The sequence below is a fragment of the Choloepus didactylus genome, chromosome 2 (genome assembly GCF_015220235.1).
Source record: "Choloepus didactylus isolate mChoDid1 chromosome 2, mChoDid1.pri, whole genome shotgun sequence".
Classification (NCBI taxonomy): domain Eukaryota; kingdom Metazoa; phylum Chordata; class Mammalia; order Pilosa; family Megalonychidae; genus Choloepus; species Choloepus didactylus.
Window position 1 is genome coordinate 4655054 of NC_051308.1, and position 23065 is coordinate 4678118.

Here is a 23065-nt window from a genome sequence, read left to right on the forward strand (position 1 = left end):
CAGTACTCAGTATTTTTCTACTGCTAGGTTCCTCCCAGTACCTGGGTCCATAAGACTGCAGGAGACTTTTGTTGGGACTCCCTTTGCAATGAGACCCCACATCTGCACTGATCCATCTGACCCTCACTTGGTGGCGGCGTTCCATGGGAGAAAATGCAACAGGGGGATCTGGTGCTTTTCTTCAGGTTTGGCTCGTGCTTCTACCATCACAGTAAGTGATTAAAGTCTTGACTTCTATTTTCATTTTGGCTTTGATTATCTTAATTGGCTTCTCTGATGCAGCTCAGCTCAGTTCTTTCTCAGCTCAGCTCTTGACAACTCATTTAGTTTCCTGGCTGCTAAAACAAATACTATAATGGGTTGTCATAACTACAGGAATTTATTGGCTCACGATTTCAGAGGCTAGAAGGCTTGCTTCCTGCTAGACTCAGTATCTTCTGGCTGGCTGGCAATCTTTGGGGTTCCTTGACTTTTCCATCACATGTCACTGTACATGATGGTGTCCTTTCCTTTCTCTTCTGGATTCCCTCGACTTCTAGCTTCTGGCTGCTCCCTGAGGCTTCTCTCTCGGTGGCCTTTTCTATAACGCCACTGGTCACAGGATTAAGACCCATCCTGATTCAAGTTGGCTCACACCTTAACTGAAGTAACCTCATGCACCCACAGGAATGGATCAAGATTAAGAACGTGTTTTTCTGGGGTACATAACTCCAAGCCACCACAACAACCATTTTTACAAAACAAGAAAAAATTCCCCAGTTGACAGCAATTCTGAATTATAAGTAGTGGTCAGCTGGCACCAACCCACACTGAAGAAAATGAGCTCCCAAGTCACAGAGTCCACCTCATCCCCTGCCATTTTACAGGGCAGATTCTGGGCACAACCATGGGGCTAGAGAATCAAGTTCTCTGAGCCTCTCATCAGGTGGCTTTTGGAAAGAGATGGTTGTAGGAAAGATAATCCCAGTTCATCTGTATCTTGACATAACATTCTACACTCCTTTCTTTGCTGGATTGTGAGCTTCTTGATGCTTGGGGAAGCATTTTATAACTTTGTTCCTGTCTCCAAAGCTCAGCAATAGACACATAGTAAACAGTTAATTTGTTTACTAGAGAGGAAATAACTTGTCATGTTTTGTTTGCTTCTGAACTATAAAAAGCTTTGGGGAAGTGCCTGATCAAAAGCTGCTCATAGTTTTATTACATACTATGTTTTATTTATGTATGTATTTATTACATACTATTTTACATCTTAACTTAAATGTTAATTACCTATTGAACCCCATATACATGTATTAAATTTATTATTTATTACAGACTATAGCTTTCTTAGACATATTCTATTATATCAGTTTTTTTTACTTACTACAGAGACTGCTCTCGGCCAAAAGAGCTTCCGGGTTCAGACAATTCTCCTACAATCAGTGTTTATTTTAACAAATGTGATGTTTCTTGGTTTGCATGTTTTGTCAAATTAATTTAATTCTAATGTAGATTACAATTTATTTTATATTGGTATTTATGTTCAAAGACATTGCAATGTATGAACACACAGGCACCTGATACAACCTAAAATCAGTGTGGATAATCTCAGCATGATTAGTTTTTCTAGCACCCCACCTCTGAAGTTATGTTTTTATCAAAGCATCAGAGAGATGAGCACAGCACTATCACAACCACCCCAAATTTAATTCTTTGCTCAGGGAAGACCACTCATTGTTTCCTTCTGTTCCAAACAGAAACGGGCAAATCCAGAACAAATCATCCTTTTGTTATGACACACACATTAATATAGAACAAATAATTGGATGAAATATTTCATCAAGATTCATAGAACTAACCCGAAGTAATTGCTCTTGACTCTACCTATCAATTCTTTTCTTCCCAGAGGCGTGAATGCAATCACCAAACTCAGGTGATAGTTAATCAATAGCATTGCCAATATCATTGATTAGTAAGAGTGACAGTAGCAGTAGCAGCATCCCTTTGACCTTTGCGGTGTTCGGTTAATAGTTACTAGTTCAAAATGCATAAACATATAACTTTGGGTAGTTTCCTTTACCTTGGCCAGGTGAGAGTTGATCCATTTTGTGAAAGTGCGTTTTTGTACTATCTCTTGCTCATCTAGAAGAAAAAAAATCTGGTTAGATAACACAATATGCTTTGAAGTTGTATCATAAAAATAAATCATAGTTATGCAACTCTAGAAGCAGCCAAAAATTACTTTATCTTCTAATTCTTTTGCTGGTTATTGCCTTGAAAGAAGAGGCAACACGCCCCAAATATATTAATCAATCAGACCATTCCTTTGAAAATAATTGGCAAATGTTTTAAAATTTGCAGTATGCTAGCCCTTTGTTTACCTTTATTCATTTATTAAAAGGTCACTGATCAATTATACCATAATAAAGCCGTTATTGCAAAAGTCACTGAGAGCAACTAAGTGCCAAGTCTTGTAATGGTGCAAAGGCAAGCAAAGAGATAAAGCAGGGAGATGAGTGTTCTGCCATGGAAGAACTAAAGGTGAAGAGACAAGCCAGGGCAGATATACCTAGAGGGTTATAGGGTAAGGGAACAAGGCGGAGCTGTGTACCTGAGCTGTTACAGGAACTCACCCTGACGGGGACTGTGGCGAACAGACCCTAGGTGACCTCCAACAATCCCCATCTCCTGGTGTCCACACCTTTGTGCAATCCCCTCCCCTTGAGTGTACACAGAACTGCTAGAACATGGCAAAAGTAATGTGTGTCACTCCCATGGTATTGTTACTTTATGTCAAACTCCACCTTAGCAGCCAGGAGTGGGATTCTGCTGCTAGCTTTGCAGAAGCAAGCAGCTGTGTTGTGAATTGCCCATGGAGGGGGCTGCATGGCAGGGAACTGTGGGCAGTTTCTGGGGGCTGAGAGAGGCCTCTAAACATCAGCCAATAAGAAGCTGGGGGCTTCCATCATAAAGGTGCAAGGAAATGAATTCTGTCAACAATCTGAATGAGTATGGAGGCAGATCCCTCCCTGGTTAAACCTCCAGATGAGAACACAGCCCACCAACACTTTGACTGCAGCCTGCATGAGACCCTGATCAGAGGACCCCCTAAGCTGTGCTCAGACTCCTGACCCATGGTGCTAGTTTGAATGTATTATGTCCTCCAAAATGCCATTATCTTTGATACAGTCTTGTGTGGGCAGGAAACATATTGGTGCTGATTGGGTTGGAGACTTTTGATTGGATATTTCTGTGGAGATGTGATCACTCAACTGTGGGCGAGATCTTTCATTGGATAATTTCCATGGAGGTGTGGCCCTGCCCATTAAGCATGGGCCTTAATTAGTTTACTGGAGCACTATATAAGCTCAGACAGAAGGAGCAAGCTTGCTACAGCCAAGAGGAACACTTTGAAGAATGCACAGGAGCTAAGAGAGTAGCTGCAGATGAGAGACAGTTTGAAGATGGGTGTTGAAAGCAGACTCTTGTCCTGGGGAAGCTAAGAGAGGACAAACACCCCAAGAGCAACTGAGAGTGACATTTTGAAGAGGAGCTGTGACCTAGGGAGGAACATCCTGGGAGAGAGTCATTTTGAAACCAGAACTTGGAGCAGACACCAACCACTTGCCTTCCCAGCTAACAGAGGTTTTCCGGACACCACTGGCCATCCTCCAGTGAAGGTACTGATTCTTGATGTGTTACCTTGGACACTTTATGGCCTTAAGACTGTAACTGTGTAACCAAATAAACCCCCTTTTAAAAGCCAATCCATTTCTGGTGTTCTGCATCCCAGCAGCATTAGCAAACTAGAACTCCCATGGAAACTATGAAATAATAAATATGTATTGTTTGAAGATGCTATATTTGGGATAATTTGTTATGTAATAAGAGAAAAATAGCATAGGAAGGAAAAGAAATAGAGTTCAGGAAGAAAGAGTGGGTCAGTTCAATACATTTGAAAAAAAAAGTGAATTCTATGCATTTAGTCCACATCTTCTGGGTGCCAACTGTTCGTAAAACACTAGACTAGATGTCCCGGGGAACACAGATATAGCACAATATAGTTTCAATTTATCATCCTTTGGGGAATGAGTTTCCAATCTGCATCTCTAGATCTGACCTGTCCTGGGTCCAAACATTTGGCTGCCCCAGGAGGACAGCAACTCTGTTCCCGATGACTCAAAACACATCGAATAAATACTGTTGAATGAAAGAATGACGATATTAAATAACAAAACCTCATCAACTTGGAGAAATCATGAAAATACCCATATAATTTCCAGAATGGGATAATTTCCAATGTCTCTTAAGAATGCTTTTTTGTTTTAACCTTCAAATACATACCAAAAACATGCCAATATAATAAGTAACAGTTCCTATGTATCAGATGCTATTCTAAATACATATATACTCATTTAATTCTTATTTATAATATATAATAAGCATATATATACTCATTTAATTCTTGTTTTAATTCTTGTACAAATCTGGAAGCAGGAACTATTATTATGCCCATTTTTCAGGTAAGAAAATCAAGGGACAAAGAAGTGTTTTTACCAAGGTCACCCAGCGCAGAGTCAAGTTTTATTTTCCATGAGTCTGATTTGTGTACAGTATACTGCTAATTGACGGCAGCATAAAAATTCTAAATTAATCACATCAAATATCAATCATATCAAAATGATAAAATCATAGTTAAATAAAAAACCAATAGGAGTTTGATCTTACAGTCTTTAGACTGTAAATAAAGTCATGTAGCAGCAGAATTATTTTAAGTAATCAAACTAGGTATTACAAAATACGGTACTTACAATAGAAAAAAATCCAATTCTAAATCTAAAATAGGCTATAGACACAGTGTGAGCATGTATACGTTTTTTTACATGCAATTTGACATTATATATTATTTTGTAAAGATTATAAGATGTCAGTGTTCAAAAATTTTACAACAAATTGGCATAATATATTAGTGTATGGTGTCATATATTTAACTATACAATCCACTGATAATATATTACTTCCTGATTTTAAACGGCTATATTTTTAAATGTTATAATATGTATTCACCTTTAGTGAAACAGTACTGCTATTCTAACAGTTTCATCTGATGGAAAAAATGAGCTCATATTTAGAATTTAGCTAAAAGGCCTTTTTTTTTAAAGCAGAGTTTATGGGTTTTGTAGCATGGTACATATCTAAATGTCAAATTCTCTACTTGTTTCCTTTTATATTATGCCTACAAAAACAGATTTTATTAGATTCTAAAAATCTACTCTTTATATCATCAGACACAACCAGCTAAATTCCAAGTCAAAATTTTCTAATTTTACTTACTATTGACCCAGAAGAAAAAAAAAATCCTAAAATTTCATCATGTGAGCAAATCCTCAATTTTAGTGCAAAAAGCTGAATAATTTACTCCAGGATTTGGTGATTAAATCTGATACCAAGAGCATAAAATATTTAAATTGTAGAAGCAATATTAAACATGCAAAGAATATGTACCAACTTGCATGAAAAAGCAATTATGAGCAATAACACTTTATTACAATATCGTTGGTGTGGAACTGAACTAATTCCTATGATATAGGTTTATAAGGCTCGCCATGTACAAAGTTAGTGCATTTAGGGAAACATTTATTTAAATGCCTTTAATAATTAACATCTTATTCATGTTTTTTTCTGTCTTCAGCTTTCCAATACAACAGCAAGATGTGGTCTTGCCAAGTGTTCATATAGCTGCATACATAATATTTCTACCTAAATAGTAAAAACATTAATTCATTTGAACATTTTACTGTACCTTTATGTTAGAGCCAAACATAGTAAGTGTGTCTATATCCCACAGGTAAACCCAATCCTCCATTTCTACAAATCACAGAAAACAGGGAGTTGATCCCATCTGAGTTTTATTCCCTAATTTTAAGATCCACCAGTTCTTAAGCCAAAAATATGGGAATCACCCATTCATTAAGAACCGTCTCAATGTTACTTCCACCAATGTCACCTAGTTCAAGACACCATCATCTTCTGGGTGCCTGTTCATCTTTACCACTAGAGTCTAAGTTCTAGATGAGATGACATGGACTAGGTCTTCCTTGCTCACCATCACATCGTAGATGCTGAATATATAAGTGAATTGACAGATCTGCTAAGGAAATGCTGGCACAATGACACAGCCTCTGTTCTGAAAGAACTGGAAGGAAATGGAAGAGACAGGCATATAAACAATAATAAACACATGCGTCAACTAGTGTGATTGATGGAGGAACATATAAAATGCTAAGGGACCCTAAATATGTGAGCAGATCATTCTGTAAGTTAAGAGAACAGGTTGGAAGGTTCAGAGAAGTTAAACCCTATGTGCCAGTTTGGATGTATTATGTTCCCCAAAACACCATGATCTTTGATGCAGTTTTGTGGGGGCAGACATATTAGGGTTGGTTAGTTTGGAATCCTTTAACTGAATGTTTCCATGTAGATGTGACTCAGTCAACTGTGAGTGAAACGTTTGATTGGATAATTTCCATGGAGGTGTTACCCTGCCCATTTAGGGTGGGTGTTAATTGGATCACTGGAGTTGTATAAAGGAATTCACAGACAGAAGAACCTCAGAGCAACTGAGAGTGACATTTTGAAGAACAGCTGCAGCTAAGAGAGGACAAAACACCCCAAGAGCAACACTCTAGAGAACGTCACTTTGAAACGCAACTTGGGAGCAAGCAGATGCCAGCCACGTGCCTTCCCAGCTAACAGAGGTTTTCTGGATGCCAGTGGCCTTTCTCCAGTGAAGGTGCCCTATTGTTGATGCCTTACCTTAGATACTTTATGGCCTTAAGACTGTAACTTTGTAACCAAATAAACCCCCTTTATAAAAACCACATTTCTGGTGTTTTGCAAAAAGGCAGCATTAGCAAACCAGAACACCCTACATCACAGGATAAGTGGAAATTTGCAGGTAAAGAAAGTAGAAGACTTTCTAAGAAAGAAAAAAAAAAAAAACACAGTGTGATATATTGATGTTATGACTGGAGGGCTTAAGAAGGTTAATAAGAGAATGGAGTCTGGAAAATATACAGGAATCAGGTTATTAAAGTTCTCAAATAACATGCCAAGTAGTTTGGTCTCCATCTTATGGGCAATGGGGAGCCACTGATGGTTTTGGATTGGGCAAGGGCATAATCATATTAGACTTGAAACACAGAAATATGTATTCTGATGGCAGTGCAGAGGATTAACTGAAGGTAGGGAGGATATATAGGAACTTACTATCAGAACATATGCCAAAAGAGGTGAAGGCAGTTCTAGGGTAGTGCCAACAGGGATGAGATGCATAATATTGCTACAAGGGAACTATCAGAAGTAGAATCAAAAGGAATTAGAGAGGAGCAAGGGTGCTTTCTGGGTTTCTCAATCTTGATCACCTGGGTAATGATACCATAACCAAGAATGGGAAGAGAGAAGAAGAAGTAGGCTTGACAAGGGAAGATTAATAGAATTCAGGCCCATTGACAATGTGCAGTAAAACATCTATAAAAGATGGCAGGATCAAGGCAGAGGAGGTGGGGGGAGCTTGAAAAGCCAGCTTGTGAGGTGAGTGTCTCACAGATAGGAACCTGTTATGGGCTCAGGTTTAATACCAGTTTTTGGCACCGGTGAGTACTAACAGAGGCTGGCTCAAGCTCCCCTCCACTCCTGTATTTTGACTCTTAATTCTTTTCTAAAGTCAACACTATGTGAAAAAACTAGTAAGGGGAAGTCTCTAGGTCCTTCACCCTTGAGGTTTCCATCACTGGTTCTGTTTCAAAAGCAGATGGTCTTACAGGCCTCACAGTTGGAAGCTGCCGAGCCTTGAGATATTTCTCTATAGGATGGCTGAGTAATGTTGTTCTGAGAAATAGCCCTCAATTTCCAAGGCAATGTCCCTCTGTAGAGATGAGTGAGCGCTAAAAAGAGCTGGCTCTGACATTCAACTACTATATTTCTTTGCCCGTTTTTAGACAGCGTCTCAGTGTTTTGCCATTTTGGAACAAGATCATGACACATGGGAAATGTAGAAATGAGGCCCAGCTTGTCAAGGGAGATTAAACTGGACCATGAAGAAACTGTCACACTTGACTACAGTCAATGGTGTTCTAGAAGTAGTGACTTGCTGATATCACACCACTGTGGTTTATCCCAAATGACTTGCACGTACCCCAGAAGCATTTTTATTTACCCTATCATATTACATATATAGTTACATGAAACTGTGAAACAGAATCCTTTGAGCATTTATTTTGAAATGACATTAAAAAATTAAAAAATTAAAATATGTGCCATTATCCACTTAACAGATGGTATTTTTAAAAATATTAACAGTAAATGAAATTGGTATTTCATTCATTTAATAAATTATTCTATAAAATTCTATAAAATTCTTAATTCTGAGAAATATAGGACTTCATACATGAGTATACCCATAATGATGCATAATGTGTGTTTGATCACAGTCACAAAAATAAGTGAATTCTTAGGTATAGCCATCTTAATCAATACTGTATTTATTTATAAAAAGAAATAAGGAAAAAGTCTGTTTAAATAAATATAGTTAAATCTGAAATGGTTATATCTGAGAAAAATATTAGAGTAACACATTAACTGATGATAATTTGTGATTGATTATGATTAACTTTTTTGTGTTTTGCATATTATCATTACACCCAAAAGTGCTTTTAATGATAAGGATGGCTTAACAAAAGGCTTGCAGATTTCAATTACTGCAAATGTAAATGCTAATTTAAAACAAACCACATGTTTAAAATCACATTGCTTTTAATTGTTTCTAATAAAGTTAATTTTTTAAATCATTTTTGATGCAGATGGACTCATTTCAGTGAGAAAGTCTGAATGAAATTTAAAAATAAAAAGAGGCTGATTCATTTTCTGACACAACCCAAAGACTGCGGCTACATGGGAAAAACTAAACAATCAAAAATGCCAGAAGGTGACAATGTAACTTTTATTAAATAACAGCCAAAATCAGATCACCTAAGTCAAATGATTCATTCTGGGATCAGAATTATCCCAACTGTAGAACTACAATTGCTAAACTCATTGCTAACTTCATTATGCATAGGTAAGGTCAAACAGATATTGAATACCTCAACATAATGAAATACACAGTTCACAGACTTTTATAACTACACACTGTTTAAAATTTTAAATTAAATATATAACTAAATACAAATTAAATATATGATATCTATCTATCTATATATATAATCAACAGCACAGGCTGTAGCAGATTGCAACCTATGTCTACAAATCCTCCCATCCTGAGAAGCACATCCTGTACCATGTGAATGTCAGCTCCTCCATCAGGAAGTAGAGTCCATTGCCCGATGGGAAACACCCCTTGGATCTGGGCCACCCTGGACACTTGCTTTGGCCAACAATGTGGCTGAAGTGATTTTATGGGACTTCTGAGGCTGGGCCTTAAGAGGCCTTGTGGCTCCACTTTGATTCTCCAGGAATTCTGCCCTGCAGCCAGCACGTAAGGAAGCGGGTTTGGCACACTAAAGGGTGACGTCAGACTTGCCTCGCTGACCCTGCAGCAAATGCAACCTTGCCAACAAGCTCAGGCACAGCCAGTGGAGAAAACACCCAGCCCACCCACAGAAACATGTGCAATCATAAGCTGTTGTGGATTTAAGGCACTATGATTTGGCGGTGGTTTGTTACACAGCAAAGGCTAGCTGCAGAAATTGCTACCAGGAATGTACAAAAACCTAGCATGTGTGACACTGATTTTGGGAATAAGTGGGGAAGGAGGCTGTGAGGAAGCAAAGACACCATTAGTGGAAGCCGAGGGAACAGTGAAGAAGCAGCTACTGGAAACTAGAGGAAGAGCCACATGTATTAGTGTGTTATATATTTTGTCACCTGCACTGGCTGGTGACTGTCACTTGTGCATCTGGCTAGAGAGGCTTCCCCACAGAATGCTGAAAGTGTCCATTGACTTCCCTTACCTGCATATTATAAGGTACTGGAAGGGAGAGACTAGAATTGAAGAAGGAAGTGTTTAGCAAGCAGACTTTAAGAGAAACATGGAAAGCCAGGGATATGATGGATGGGAAAACAGCTGTTTCTCATTCCCCGTCTCTCCTTAAAAAAGATCTGCGAAGCAACAAATGGCTTCAGGATAAAGATAAATCAAGGGTGTGGCTGTAAGATTATTTGTTAAGAACTCAGAAAGATTTAAACTGGTGCCTAGTTAACCCTCTGGATTAGGCAAAAGGGCTTCCAAGAATCTTAAGGGTGTTTCCCACAGCCGCCTCTCATGTGGATGAAAGTCTGTCTCAAGAATAATTATGGATGTGGCTTTGGGGGCCAGAATGAACCCCACACAGATTTTTAGGACACCCACAAATTTGTTAAACATTGTACTGATGAACACACCACCAGCTTGCACTAAATGGACAGGGCAGGTCAAAATGAACAGAGGATTGTGGAACCACAACTCCATATGGCTAGGAAGAAGGATAAAAAAAAAAATTATCAGCTGCAAATATTAGTCACTTCTTATCAGCAAAGTATAAGAAATAGCCCTTGCCCCTGGATTAGAAGAACTAGAAACACAGGCCTAGCTGGATTTCAGAATTACTTCAAACCAGCCATTACTCTTTCCCTTCTTTGCTGCTTTAATAGAGGCAACTACTGCAATTACCCTGCTTCTGTCTCATCATCGCATATTGAATGCACGGGAGGCGGATAACTTCCCTTTTTATTATACAGGTCTGTGGATTGAGAAGAATGACATCCAGGGAGCCTCATCTGTATCCAGAACAGATGCAAACTGCATGATAACAGAACTCGGAGCTCAATGCCATAACTGGAAGAGACTTTTAATGAAGGGATGAATATATTTTGCATGTAGAAATAATATAAATCATAGTGATCAGAGGACAGAGTGCAAATTCTGGCCACAAAATCCTCTAATCTCAATATGCATACTCCTTTGCAATGTGACTTTGTCCTTCTTCCTATCAAGGAGTGGAATCAAGTTACCCTCTTCTTGAATCTGAGCTGTTACTTTATTTGCTTTGATCAATAATTTATGTGATTTCTGATTCTATGCCTTAAGAGATCCTACAGTTCCTGCGTTTGTTGTCTTTGAACATAATCCTAAGACCACTATGTAAGGAAGCCATCTGACCTATTGGGTGTCCCAGCTGACAGCTGGAACCGACCTCCAGACACATGAATGAGGTCACCTTGGACTTTCTAGCTCAGCCAGCCCTCCAAATGAACAGCCACATGTGGGCCCAGGTGACACCAGCAACAGAACTAACCAGCCAACCTGCAGATAGTGAAAAATGGTGATTTGCAATTGTTTTAAGCCACCAAGTTCTGGAGTGCTTTGTTACACAACAAAGGCTTACTGAAACAATGCATTTATTTGCTGTGTGTCTGTGTTTTGTGTTTGTGTGTGTAATCGTCCATCTCTTCTTTCTCCTCCTGCACTCCGTCCTCCAAAACAGAAAGATTCTAGAGTGGCTTGGTCAAGTACATCTTCTGTGGCTTTTAAGAAAACGGCAAGTGTGCTGGTTTGTATATATTATGTCCCCAAGAAAAAGCCATATTCTTTAATGCAATTTTGTGGGGGCAGACGTATTAGTGTGCATTAGGTTGGAACCTATTGGTTCAGTATTTCCATGGAGGTGTGGCCACACCCATTCAGCGTGGGCCTTGATTAGTTTACTAGAGCCTTATATAAGTTCAGATTTAAGGAGCTCACAGCTGTAGCTGAGACAGACATTTTGAAGACCGCCATTTTGAAACGCAACCTGGGAGCAAGCAGACACCAGCCATGTGCCTTCCCAGCTAACAGAGGTTTTCGGGATGCCAATGACCTTTCTCCAGTGAAGGTACCATTTGTTGATGGACACTTTATGGCCTTAAGCCTGTAACTGTGTAACCAAATAAACCACCTTTATAAAAGCCAGTCCATTTCTGGTGTTTTGCATTCTGGCAGCATTAGCAAACCGTAACAGCAAGGAAGAAGAAGGCTGAAAGTTATTCTGCAAAAGTTCCAGCATGGATTGATAGGGGAGGACAGAGAGGCAGAGGAGAGGAATAATTGTCTGAAGGACTGGGCAAATACCATGAAATGGGTCCAATTAAACAAGGGGGAATTTATTTGTTTGCAGTTTTGAGGTTAAGAAAAAGTCCAAGCCAAGGCATGATCAAGGAGACGCTTTCTCTCGAAGACTGAGGTGTTCTGGGGCTGGCTGCTGGCAATCATCGGCCCTTATCTTGCCTTGTGGCCAAGTCCCCTGGTCTCTCTTTTCTATCCTGGGTTCCACTGAATTTCAGCTTCTTGCTTCCTGGATGGCTTTTTCTGTCTGAATTCCACTCCATTTATAAAGGACTCCAGTAATAGGATTAAGACCCATCCTGATTGAGGTGAGCCATACTTTAACTGAAGTAACCCCATCAAAACATCCTACTTACAATGGATTCACACCCACAGGAATGGATTATGTTTAAGAACACGCTTTTGTGGAGTGCATACAGCTTCAAACCATCTCAATGAGTAAAGAGAATTTTAGGAAGTCTTGCCTATGATGAATGCCATAATTATTGCTTCAATTTTTTAAAAAGAATATTAATAAAGGATTATATTGCTTTTCAAGACTTTTGGAACTGGGGTAGCATTTCTCTTGGATGTAAAACCAGTGACTAGCTCCCAAAAGCCTAGATTCATTTAAGTTACATTTGCAAAATTTAGCAAAATGCCACTATAAATCTAAGATACAAGGAAGGAGAAAAATACATTCAATCTCAATTCCTAATTCAGAATTTCTCAAACTTGACACTATTGACATTTTGGACTGGATAATTCTTTGTTGGGGGGACTGTCCTGTGTGTTGTAGGGTATTTAGTAGCATCCCTGATCTCTACCCACACCCCCAAGTTGTGACAAGCATAAAAGACTCCCACCCATTGTCCAATGTCTGCTGGGGAAATACCATCCCAGTTAAGAACTACTGATACATCTATACATGAAGTCAATGCATAATGATGTGTATAATCTAGCATGAACCTTTACGAAAACATACAATAGCACTGTTATTGACAAAGTTTCAGCAGAAGTATTATTCTCCCTAGTTTTTCAAATTACCACCAATTAACTACTCCAGAAAGTTTTTATCATATTGGGTTAATCCCACAGTTTATATGTTTATTTAGGCAGAATTCCTTCTATTCTGAGACATATGTATTTGAGAAGTTCCAAATAACAATGAATCTAGACCTTTGCTGAAAGGTCTTATAGAAATTACACAGGTTTTCCAAATGAATGAAGCATTTTACGATGTTTGAGATACTTTGTCATCTGAATCTGAAAAGTTTGGTCTTATGTGGTAGGGAGTGGATGGCTGGTGAGAGGGTGTGTAAATCCTGATGTTGTGTTTGGTTATTTTACTACTTTAAATCTTCTAAACATTTCTTTCAGAAATGTAAGAGGTAAAAAACACAAAAAACAGACAATTGGCTTCAGTTGGTTATTTGTAATTAAAAATAAATATTCTGAACTAATCATTACAATATTTTAATTTTATCACTGTCAGACAAGAAAAGTATCTAGCATATGTCACTCAGTGAAATATAAAAAATATTTATAAATTTTTATGTATTTATATGTATTTGTGTATACTTTTATGTATTTATATAAATACATGTATTTATATTGGTGGAGGGAGAGGGTAGTCAAATATGCATGATTTTAAGAGAACCAATATGCCAAACTATGAAAATGCAACAAATGCTTAACTCCCATCTTGGAATTTGAAGAGAAGAAATAAGAATATTGCTTAAAACCTATGGCCTCTTTGACCCTTCACCATGACCCATGGGTTTTTCACTACAGTAAGTCCAAAAATCAGTATGTTTCTGCCCATGAAATAAAACAAATGCAAAATTTTCAGAGTACTTTTAAGTTCACAAATTTAAATTTCACAGTTAAAATGTGGTCAAACATTAAATAAAGCATGTTTTTCCATTGTTCTAGTTTGCTAATGCTGCAGAATGCAAAACACCAGAGATGGATAGGCTTTTATAAAACGGGGGTTTATTTCACTATACAGTTACAGTCTTAAGGCCACAAAAAGTCCAAGGTAACACCTCAACAATCGGGTACCTTCACCGGAGGATGGCCAATGGCATCCGGAAAACCTCTGCTAGCTAGGAAGGCAGCTGGCGTCTGCTCCAAAGCTCCAGCCTCAAAACGGCTTTCTCCCAGGACATTCCTCTCCAGCAAGCTTGCTCCGCCTCAAAACACACTCACAGCTGCACTCCCTTTTCTCCCTCTAAGTTAGCTCATTTATATAGCTCCACTGATCAAGGCCCACCCCAAATGGGCGGGGCCATGCCTCCATGGGAACATCTCATCAGAATCACCTCCCACAGCTGGGTGGGGCACATTCCAAGCAAATCCAACCAGCACCAAAACTTCTGCCCCACACAAGACCACAAAGATAATGGCATTTGGGGGACACAATACACTCAAACCGGCACATCCATGTATCCCTATAAAGATTTATTGATCAGCAACATGTGCCAGGGACTGGGTTAATCTCTAAGGATAAAAAGGTGGAGAAAATGTTTTCCTCCCAGGAGGAACTTGGAATCTAGTATGTATGAGGTGGGGGGAGGGTAACAGATGCATTAGCCTTGAACCCTTAGGTACCCAATCTCATACATTTTTAAGAAAACCATTTGTGCAATCTCCTCACCTGAAATGAGAAAAGGCTGTTTATAACCTTTCTTTATCCCCTTATTGTGAAAATTCATATTTTTCTCTGCAGAAATATTAATGCCTTTGATTGCAAGGTGCTGCCACAGACCCTGACTGGGGCAATACATAATATGTTGTATATGTACTATTGGGGTTTGAATCATGACCCCCACAAAAAAAACATGTTCAAGTCCTAATCCCCAGTCCTTTCAGTGTGAGCCCATTTGTAAATAGAACCTTTGAAGATGTTATTATTAGTTAAAGTGTAGGATCATTTATGAATAGGCTCTTTGAAGAATTTATTTAGATGAGAGCAAATTGAATCAGGGTGGGCCTTAATCCAAACGATTGGAGTCCTTATAAGCAAACAAAATTTGGACTCAGTCAGTCAGTAGCAGCCAGAGGTTAGAACCCAGAAGTCAGAAGAAGGCAGAGAAGAAAGAGATCACCTTGGGATGGAGGTAGAGATACAAGCCAAGGAGCCCCAAGGATTTTGGCAAGTCAGCACCAGAACGCTACAGACCCTGGGAGAAAGTATGGGAAGTTGAGACATTAACTTTGAACTTCCAGCCTCCAAAACCATGATACAATAAATGCCTGTTGTTTAATCCAATTAGTGTATGATATTTTCTATAGTGGCCTGGCAAACCAAGACGTGCACCATAATCCATTCCTAAAATCTAAATGATTTTGAGTTTGAAAACAAAGCTGGGACTGTTAGAGCTTTGCATAAGGATTGTGCGTGTGGTATGGTTGTATGATGAGAGAGATGTGCTCTGCAAAGGAGTAAAATCAGAGAAAGAGAAAAGTAACAATCAATGCGATGAGAGTGAAGACAGCAGAGTCCATCACGGCAATTCATAACTGAGGCTTCCTTCAATACCTTCAAGTTCTAAATAAAGACAGTACATTTGAATAGTTTCAGCAGAACATTTATTACTGTTGTTTTTACTGGTATTTTGTTCTTCCTCTATTTGTGGATATACACCTTCCTAAAAGTAAATGATGACATAGTGAAATAATGACAATGCCGCCTATCTGCATAGCATTTGAATTCACCCATGCTTTCACACCATTTCTCATCTGATTCTCAGAAGTAGCCTGGCCAAGTGGCCAGCATAGAAATCATTCACCAGAGGGTAAACTAGAAAACTGAAGCAGAGTGGGAGTTACGAAATAAGGCAGAAATCCAGAAACTGGGATGAAGGCAGACTTACCAAACCACAACCGGAATTTACGTAGTCCTACTCTGATGCAATTCTAATTTCTACAGTTTCATTCAGATTATTTGTTTCACTGATTTAATAAATTCCATCATGCAGTGGCTTCTTACAGCCCCACAGGGAGGGCAAGAATTTAATAGCATCCACCAAAGCCCTAGTTCGGTACATGCAGAGAGAAGCTAAGAACAGATAGAGACATGAAATATGAATGCAAAAAAAAAAAAGACCACAGCTCTGAGGTTAAAGGCAGTGTGAGTGTGGGAAAAATGAAAGCCAAACCCCATCATTTACCAGAATGGAAGCTAAGAGGAAAATGCTGCTTTTAAATCTAGTATTTTCCTTAGAAATTACATCTAAAGTCATGTTAAGGAAGAGTGAGGCCAACTACTACTCTTGAGAAAGTACATTTCCAATCAGAGAATACAGATCCTTTAGCAGTACCTCAAGCCCTACTGTAAAAAGTGGCCAGTCTCTTGATTTTGTAAGAAAGCTCCCACAGCTCTGAAACCTTTTCCTGTTGTGAGCTCTTAGCAATACAAGCAACGCAGAAGGAGAGGGAGTATTGAAAAATGTCCTGGCATACAATCACTTTAACATTAAACTATATTACTAGTGTTTCAATGAATCAAATTACAGTGTTTATTTTGGGTAGGGGGAGGGAGGGAAGGGGGATTGATTACAGTGTTCATATTTTATATCCACTATGCAGTCTAGATCTTTAAAAAAAAAAAAAACATATTCTCTCAGAAGAATAACTTTTCCCCTGATAGTATGTTCAAAAACATCTTTTTTCCATTAAATTACTGTCCTTTGTCTTAACCAGGTTCAGGATAACAATTTCACATTTTGGGATTTTAGATTTCAACTTACTGCTAACGGTATTTTTTGTTCTCCTCCTGTGATCGAAAATTTTCTTTCTTCTCTCTTTGAGTTATTTGCATCAATATCTGAGCACCAGCATAACAATTTTATCCAAATTCCCTTTTATCTTATCCTCTTAAGAAGCTGTTAAGAGACCTTCAGTTGCAACACTGAAATTCATAAATGGAGACGAAAAGATAAAAAACAAGTAAAACTGAAAAACAAGGTCAGGTAGAAACTGGTTGAAGAGCAAATGCTGGAAATTCCAATCTCAAACAAATTCAACCTCCAGCACAGCATTATCAGTTCACCCCCAGGGAAGACCTGCTTTCAGGTTCATTCCCGCACAGACCACCAGATGGAGCTGCAGCTTACACTGCTTCTGGAAGGATGTGTTGTGTTATCAGTGATCTTCCTCGCGAAAGGAGAACCACGGGCAGCTGTGAGTCTGGGCCAGTGGCTGGTGGGTGTCACACGTGGGCTCTCAGGGAGTCTGCCCAACCTCACAGGTTCAAGCTCATTTGCATGGTAATGTATTAGCTTATTTTTAATAATAACAACTATCACCTGTTCAGAGTTTACATGTGCCATAAAGTTAAGCATTGTCTTAGTTTGCTAATGCTGTAGAATGCAAAACACCAGAGATGGATAGGCTTTTCATAAAACGAGGGTTTATTTCACTACACAGCTACAGTCTTAAGGCCACAAAGCATCCAAGGTAACACCTCAGCAATCGGGTACTTTCACCGGAGGATGGCCAATGGCGTCCGGAAAACCTCTGCTAGCCAGGAAGGCAGCTGGCATCTGCTCCAAAGCTCCGGCCTCAAAGCGGCTTTCTCCCAGGACGTTCCTCTCTAGCAAGCTTGCTTCTCTTCAAAACATCACTCCCAGCTGCACTCTCTTTTCTCTCTTTGAGTCAGCTCATTTATATAGCTCCACCGATCAAGGCCCACCCCAAATGGGCGGGGCCACGCCTCCATGGGAACATCTCATCAGAATCATCTCCCACAGCTGGGTGGGGCACATTCCAAGCAAATCCAACCAGCACCAAAAACTTCTGCCCCACACAAGACCACAAAGATAACGGCATTTGGGGGACACAATACTTTCAAACTGGCACAAGCATATTCACTACAAACCTTCTCTAATTTACACTCTGCAACAACCCTTATGAGGAAATGTATATTCACTACAAACCTTGTCTAATTTACATTCTGCAACAACCCTTATGAGGAAATGGGGTCTTCTTTACCCTGGGTGTCTTGGGTTTGCCAGGGCTGCTGAATCAAGCATCACAGGCTAGTTGGCTAAAACAACAGGAATTTATTGTTTCCCAGTTTGGGAGCTAGAAATGCAAAATCAAGGTGTCAGCAGAATCATGCTTTCTCTGAAGTCCATAGGGTCCTGGTGGTAATTGCCGGCAATCCGTAACTCAATCTCTGCCTCTGTCACATGTTGTCTCTCTCCCTGACTGTCTCCAACTGTGTCCAAATTCCCTCTGCTTATAAAGACTTATTATATTGGATGAAGGTCCACTTGATTCAGTTTGACTTCTCCTTAACCGTTTCAAAGATCCTATTTCCAAATGAGAGTTCACACCCACCAGATGGGGCTTTAAGAGTTGAACACCTCTTTGTAGGGGACACGATCCCATCCATAACACTGGGGCTCACAACATTAAATCTTTTGCCTAAGGTGACACAGGCACTGAGTGGAGTGGCAGAATTAAGAGTCTGTCTTCCTCTGAAGACTGGGTAAACCACTTCACTCTACTCCACGTCCAAGCCCACTGGGGTTTCCAGAAAACTCACAAATCTCAGCTCATCTTTACCAAAGTCCTGGACGCAGGTGTTTCAGTTTCTTAGGACCCTCAAGCAAATACCATTAAATGGGTCGGGTTAAGCAATGGGAATTTATTAGCTCATGGTTCTCACACTTGGAAAATGTCCAAATCAGGTCATCTTCAAGGCGATGTTTTCTCCCCACAGACTGTTGCCTTCTGGGGCTGGTTGTGGCAATCCTTGGTCCTGGGCTCCTCTGTCACATGGCAATGCACATGGCAATATCTCCTGGCCTCTCCATTCTCTTCCAAGTTTCATTGATTCAGCTTCTGACTTCCTGTGGCTTTCTTTTTTTTTGTCTGAATTCCATTCCACTTATAAAGGAGTAAAGTAATAGGATTAAGACCCACCCTAATTGAAGTGGGCCACACCTCAACGAAGGAACCTCATCAAAAGGTCCTACTTACAATGGGTGCACACCCACTGGAATGGATTAAATTTAAGAACATGTTTTTTTCCAGGGTACATACACCTTTCAACTACCACAACAGGCAACACGGATACTATCTCCAACTCACAGATGAGGCAACCAAGTTTCAGCAATTATGTACCAAATCCAGAACTAAGGCCTTCTGTCCTTCTGACCCCTTGCCCCACTGTTCCATGTTAGAAACTATTGGGCTAGGGTCCTAGTCAATGATACAGCACCTCCAGGCTAGGCCATGTAAGTCTGTCACTTTCTAAGTGACAAACTTTATGGACTTTGCTCCCCAGGGACCCCTTGATCTCCCACCTACAGACCTTTTCCATCCCTCATTCTCAGCCTACCTTGCCCTGCCCAGTACCCTCAACAGAAGCAGCCAACAGAACCTCACCAGGTATTCAGGGAAGTCAGCCCACATACAAATCCACTGAATGATTTCCTCTCCAAATCTGGATATTTGTATCTGCCTTGCCCTCTGTGAGCCCTCAGCAGGCAACCCTCTGGTCAGGGGAGCAGAGCGGGGCTGGGGCCTCAGAACTGAAGGATGGGTTTTGGGCTGTGCCCACAGCATGCACTAGGATCAGCTGTAATATCTACTTCCAAGTCCTGAAAATCGGGGTCTCCCAAATAACAGTGAGAAAAGCAATTCTCATTTCTTGTGAGTTATCTTAGATGTATTACTTATGCTGTCTCATTTAGTACCCCCAAAGTACTTTCAGTTATGTACTAGGATCACTGACTCCTTTTTTTAATGCATTTTTTATTGTGAACTTTAACATATATGCGTAACAGTGATAACTTTCAAAGTATGGTCCAAAAAGTAGTTTAGAGCAAATTCCAAAGAATGCTATGGGTTGCAGTTTCACAATTTCCATTATCTACATTATTGTAAGATATAATATATGTAAGATATATATACAGAAAGGTGTTAACTTTCAAAGTACAGCTGAATAAGCAGTTACATAGGTAATTTCGAAAAATGTTATGGGTTACAGTTCCAATTTCAGTTCTTTCCTTATTGTGAAATATAGGATATATAGAAAGGTGCTAACTTTCAAAGCACAATTCAATGAATAGCTATAGAGCAAATTTCAAAGAATGTTATAGGTTACAGTTCCACCATTTCAGTTATTTCCTTCTAGCTATTCCAATACCCTCACAGCTAAAAAAAAAAATGTATTTTACATAAAGTTTCAGTATTCATAACCCTTTGTTAAATCTTATCTTATCTGTTGCTACCCCTTCCTACCATTTAATCACTTTCTTGATCTTTAGGGGTTACTGACTCTGTTTTAAAGGTGAGGAAACTGAGGCTGAGAGTCATGAGTAACTTGTCAAAGCCCCAAAACCCATCAAGAGGAAGTCAAGATTTGATCCTATTTCTTTTTGACACTAGTTTCAAACCCTTAACCACCATGATGTGCTCCCTTCCTTTGAAATGAACGATGTTTCCAAGTCCCCCTTTGCACTTTTCTGAGGACTGGATCATAAGCATGATAGCAAAAGGATAGTGGAAAGAAAGAGAAGGGGCCACATGTTTCATGAGACTTCATTACATGAAGTTTTCCAAATCATCTCAGACATCTTAAGCTTTTCTCCCAGTTAGATGATTTATTACTCATTCAGACACTACCTTAAAGACATTAACCAACCAAGCCTGTTCCTGCCCGTCTACCCACTAAGCCTACATCACAACTCTACCTCTCTAAGGTAACTTTCTGCTATGCCAGCAGCCCCTGCTGCCTATCCTCTGCTTCATTATTTTCCCTGCATTTGCTGTGTTCTTCAGTTTTGTATTTTTAAGAAGCAGGGAGTTGCAGAGTAGTGTCATGCGATGCAGGCAGAATCTGAGCTCAAAATGTATGTTCTTTCACCAAGTAATGCTCTAAGAAAATATTTTAATTAAATGGTTTTGGGTGCAAAACCAGTTTTCCCTAGATCTATCACTCTCTATGTCTTAAACCACCTGCTTCACAAATCACTTGACTGATTTGAGTAACTCCATTGGGGACATCTAGAAAATAGGCAGACTAGACCTCTTTATATGCACAGATAAAAAGTGAGATAAGGAGGCTGTAAGATGAGAAACTGAGAAAGAGGCAAGAAGCAGAATCAAGAACCTCCCAGTGTAAAGAGAAACTCCATTGTAACTGTGGATAGGGTTGTTTTAATTATATCTTTAGAGGAAGTGGAGGAGATATTCTGCTCACTTTCCCCAATTCCCCCCAACCCCATCTCAGTATTTTAAATGAGTATAAATTTAAGTAGGTACATTATTTTAACTGAATATTTCATGGGAACTCAGAACAATCAAAACCAAAGAAAAGTGACTTGTAATGATGTGGATATAAAAAATGGAAACATACATAGTTTGATAAACCATATAAAATGTAAGAGTTTGGTGTTTTTAGGTATAACAAAACACCAGAATCCAAATTTTAATCAACCGTAAGAATGTATGGTGCATTTTATATAAAACTTTAGAAATCATGAGAGCCCATACCGAGAGCAGACAAAAATTGTCACTAACAGACTATGACAAATTTTTGACCAGAGAGTTGGGCTTCAAGAGAATTGTTATCTGTTAGTTTGGGGAAGATACTTTGCCATGTGTGATGGATATTGACAAACTGATTTCTTAAATTTTAGATGCCATCTTAAAAATACTAAATATCCATCACTGAAACTTCTGTTTTGAAAGCCAAATTTTATTCTTAGCATTCTTAGTAAATTTTCACTCTTCAGCCTTTCACTAGTGTCACTGATTTTAATTTTGCAGACTAATGAGTGTGAATCAATACAATTCATTTCACTTCCATTAATTAATTTTAGGTTGATATGACAGAAAGCAGATTTTTTAAACTTATAGATTTGTTTTATTTTCACTACACAACACCACAATTTCATATATATACATACTTCTTTTTTTTTTTACCAGAGATCCTGATTTGAATTATATGAGAAGAAAAGGACACACACACACACACACACACACACACAAGAGAGAGAAAAAGCAACAAAAAATACCTTTTATCGCACCAGGTGTCTTGAAGTTTGTTTTTATCATATCCCACCTATTATAGTGACTTTTGCAAGCTGCCCTGATTCAGTAAGTATCTACACCAAATTCCACCAAGAGAACTTGCAGGCTTCCTACAGCATTATCCTCAACACCTCACTATAGCAACACCTCTATAAAAGCACACTATTCTTTCTCTCGTTCTTTAGCCTTACCCCCTGCTTACTGACCAAATGCACTGCTCCCCAGTGCCAGCTTTTCTACAAAGACCGTTTTCACATTGATTTATGAAAAGTGCTTGAGATGCATTTTTAATGGAAAAAAAAAAAGACGCAACTTTCAGGCACTATTTAAGACTTCAGGCATTTTCATGATGTTGAAATCTTAATAATAACCTAAGGGTTTTTTGTTGAAAAACTCATTCACCTTATAAAAAAATCTCAGAAGTTTACCTTAGAAACGTGTATGAAGATTTGGATTCAGAATTTGGGAGAAAAAAAACTAAATGAATCCTTTGTAGGCCAATATTACAATAGCATTTAATTTCTTGTGTTTGCATTTACAGAAGAGAAAAGGGTATTTCTTTCTAATTTGTTCTTTGAACTTTCTGTAATTTTTTTCCAAATACCTAATATTGTGAGATACATTTTAAAAATTATAATTATCATACACAAATAAACATTAGAGCAAGTTGCCAAGGGAATCACACAGTTTTTTTAAAATATGCAAACAATGTTAGAGAGGATTTAGATTAAAAAAATAAAATATCAGTTAAATAAATAGCCACATAAAGACAAAAAATATAGGTGCAAGAATACACAAAGAGTATTGAAAAAGTCCCATGTTCTGATGCCTAGAGTCTCTAGCAACAAATGTAAACAGATTTGTGGGTCTCTCAAGCCCTAGAATAAAATAATTCCTAGTCCTGAGATTTCA

General features: G+C 38.9%; 1 protein-coding gene across 12 annotated transcripts in view; it reads right to left on the reverse strand.

The window, feature by feature from the left end:
- SYNE1 (spectrin repeat containing nuclear envelope protein 1) overlaps positions 1–23065 on the reverse strand; it is a 499900-nt gene that overhangs the window by 410866 nt on the left and 65969 nt on the right. For all 12 annotated transcript variants that reach the window (XR_005214357.1, XM_037819664.1, XM_037819684.1 and 9 more), the window contains exon 3: positions 2063–2124. Coding sequence is in view for 11 of the 12 variants with exons in the window: in XM_037819664.1 (XP_037675592.1) it covers positions 2063–2124 (62 nt within the window). In the remaining variant the exon portion in view is untranslated. The remainder of the gene's footprint in view (positions 1–2062; positions 2125–23065) is intronic.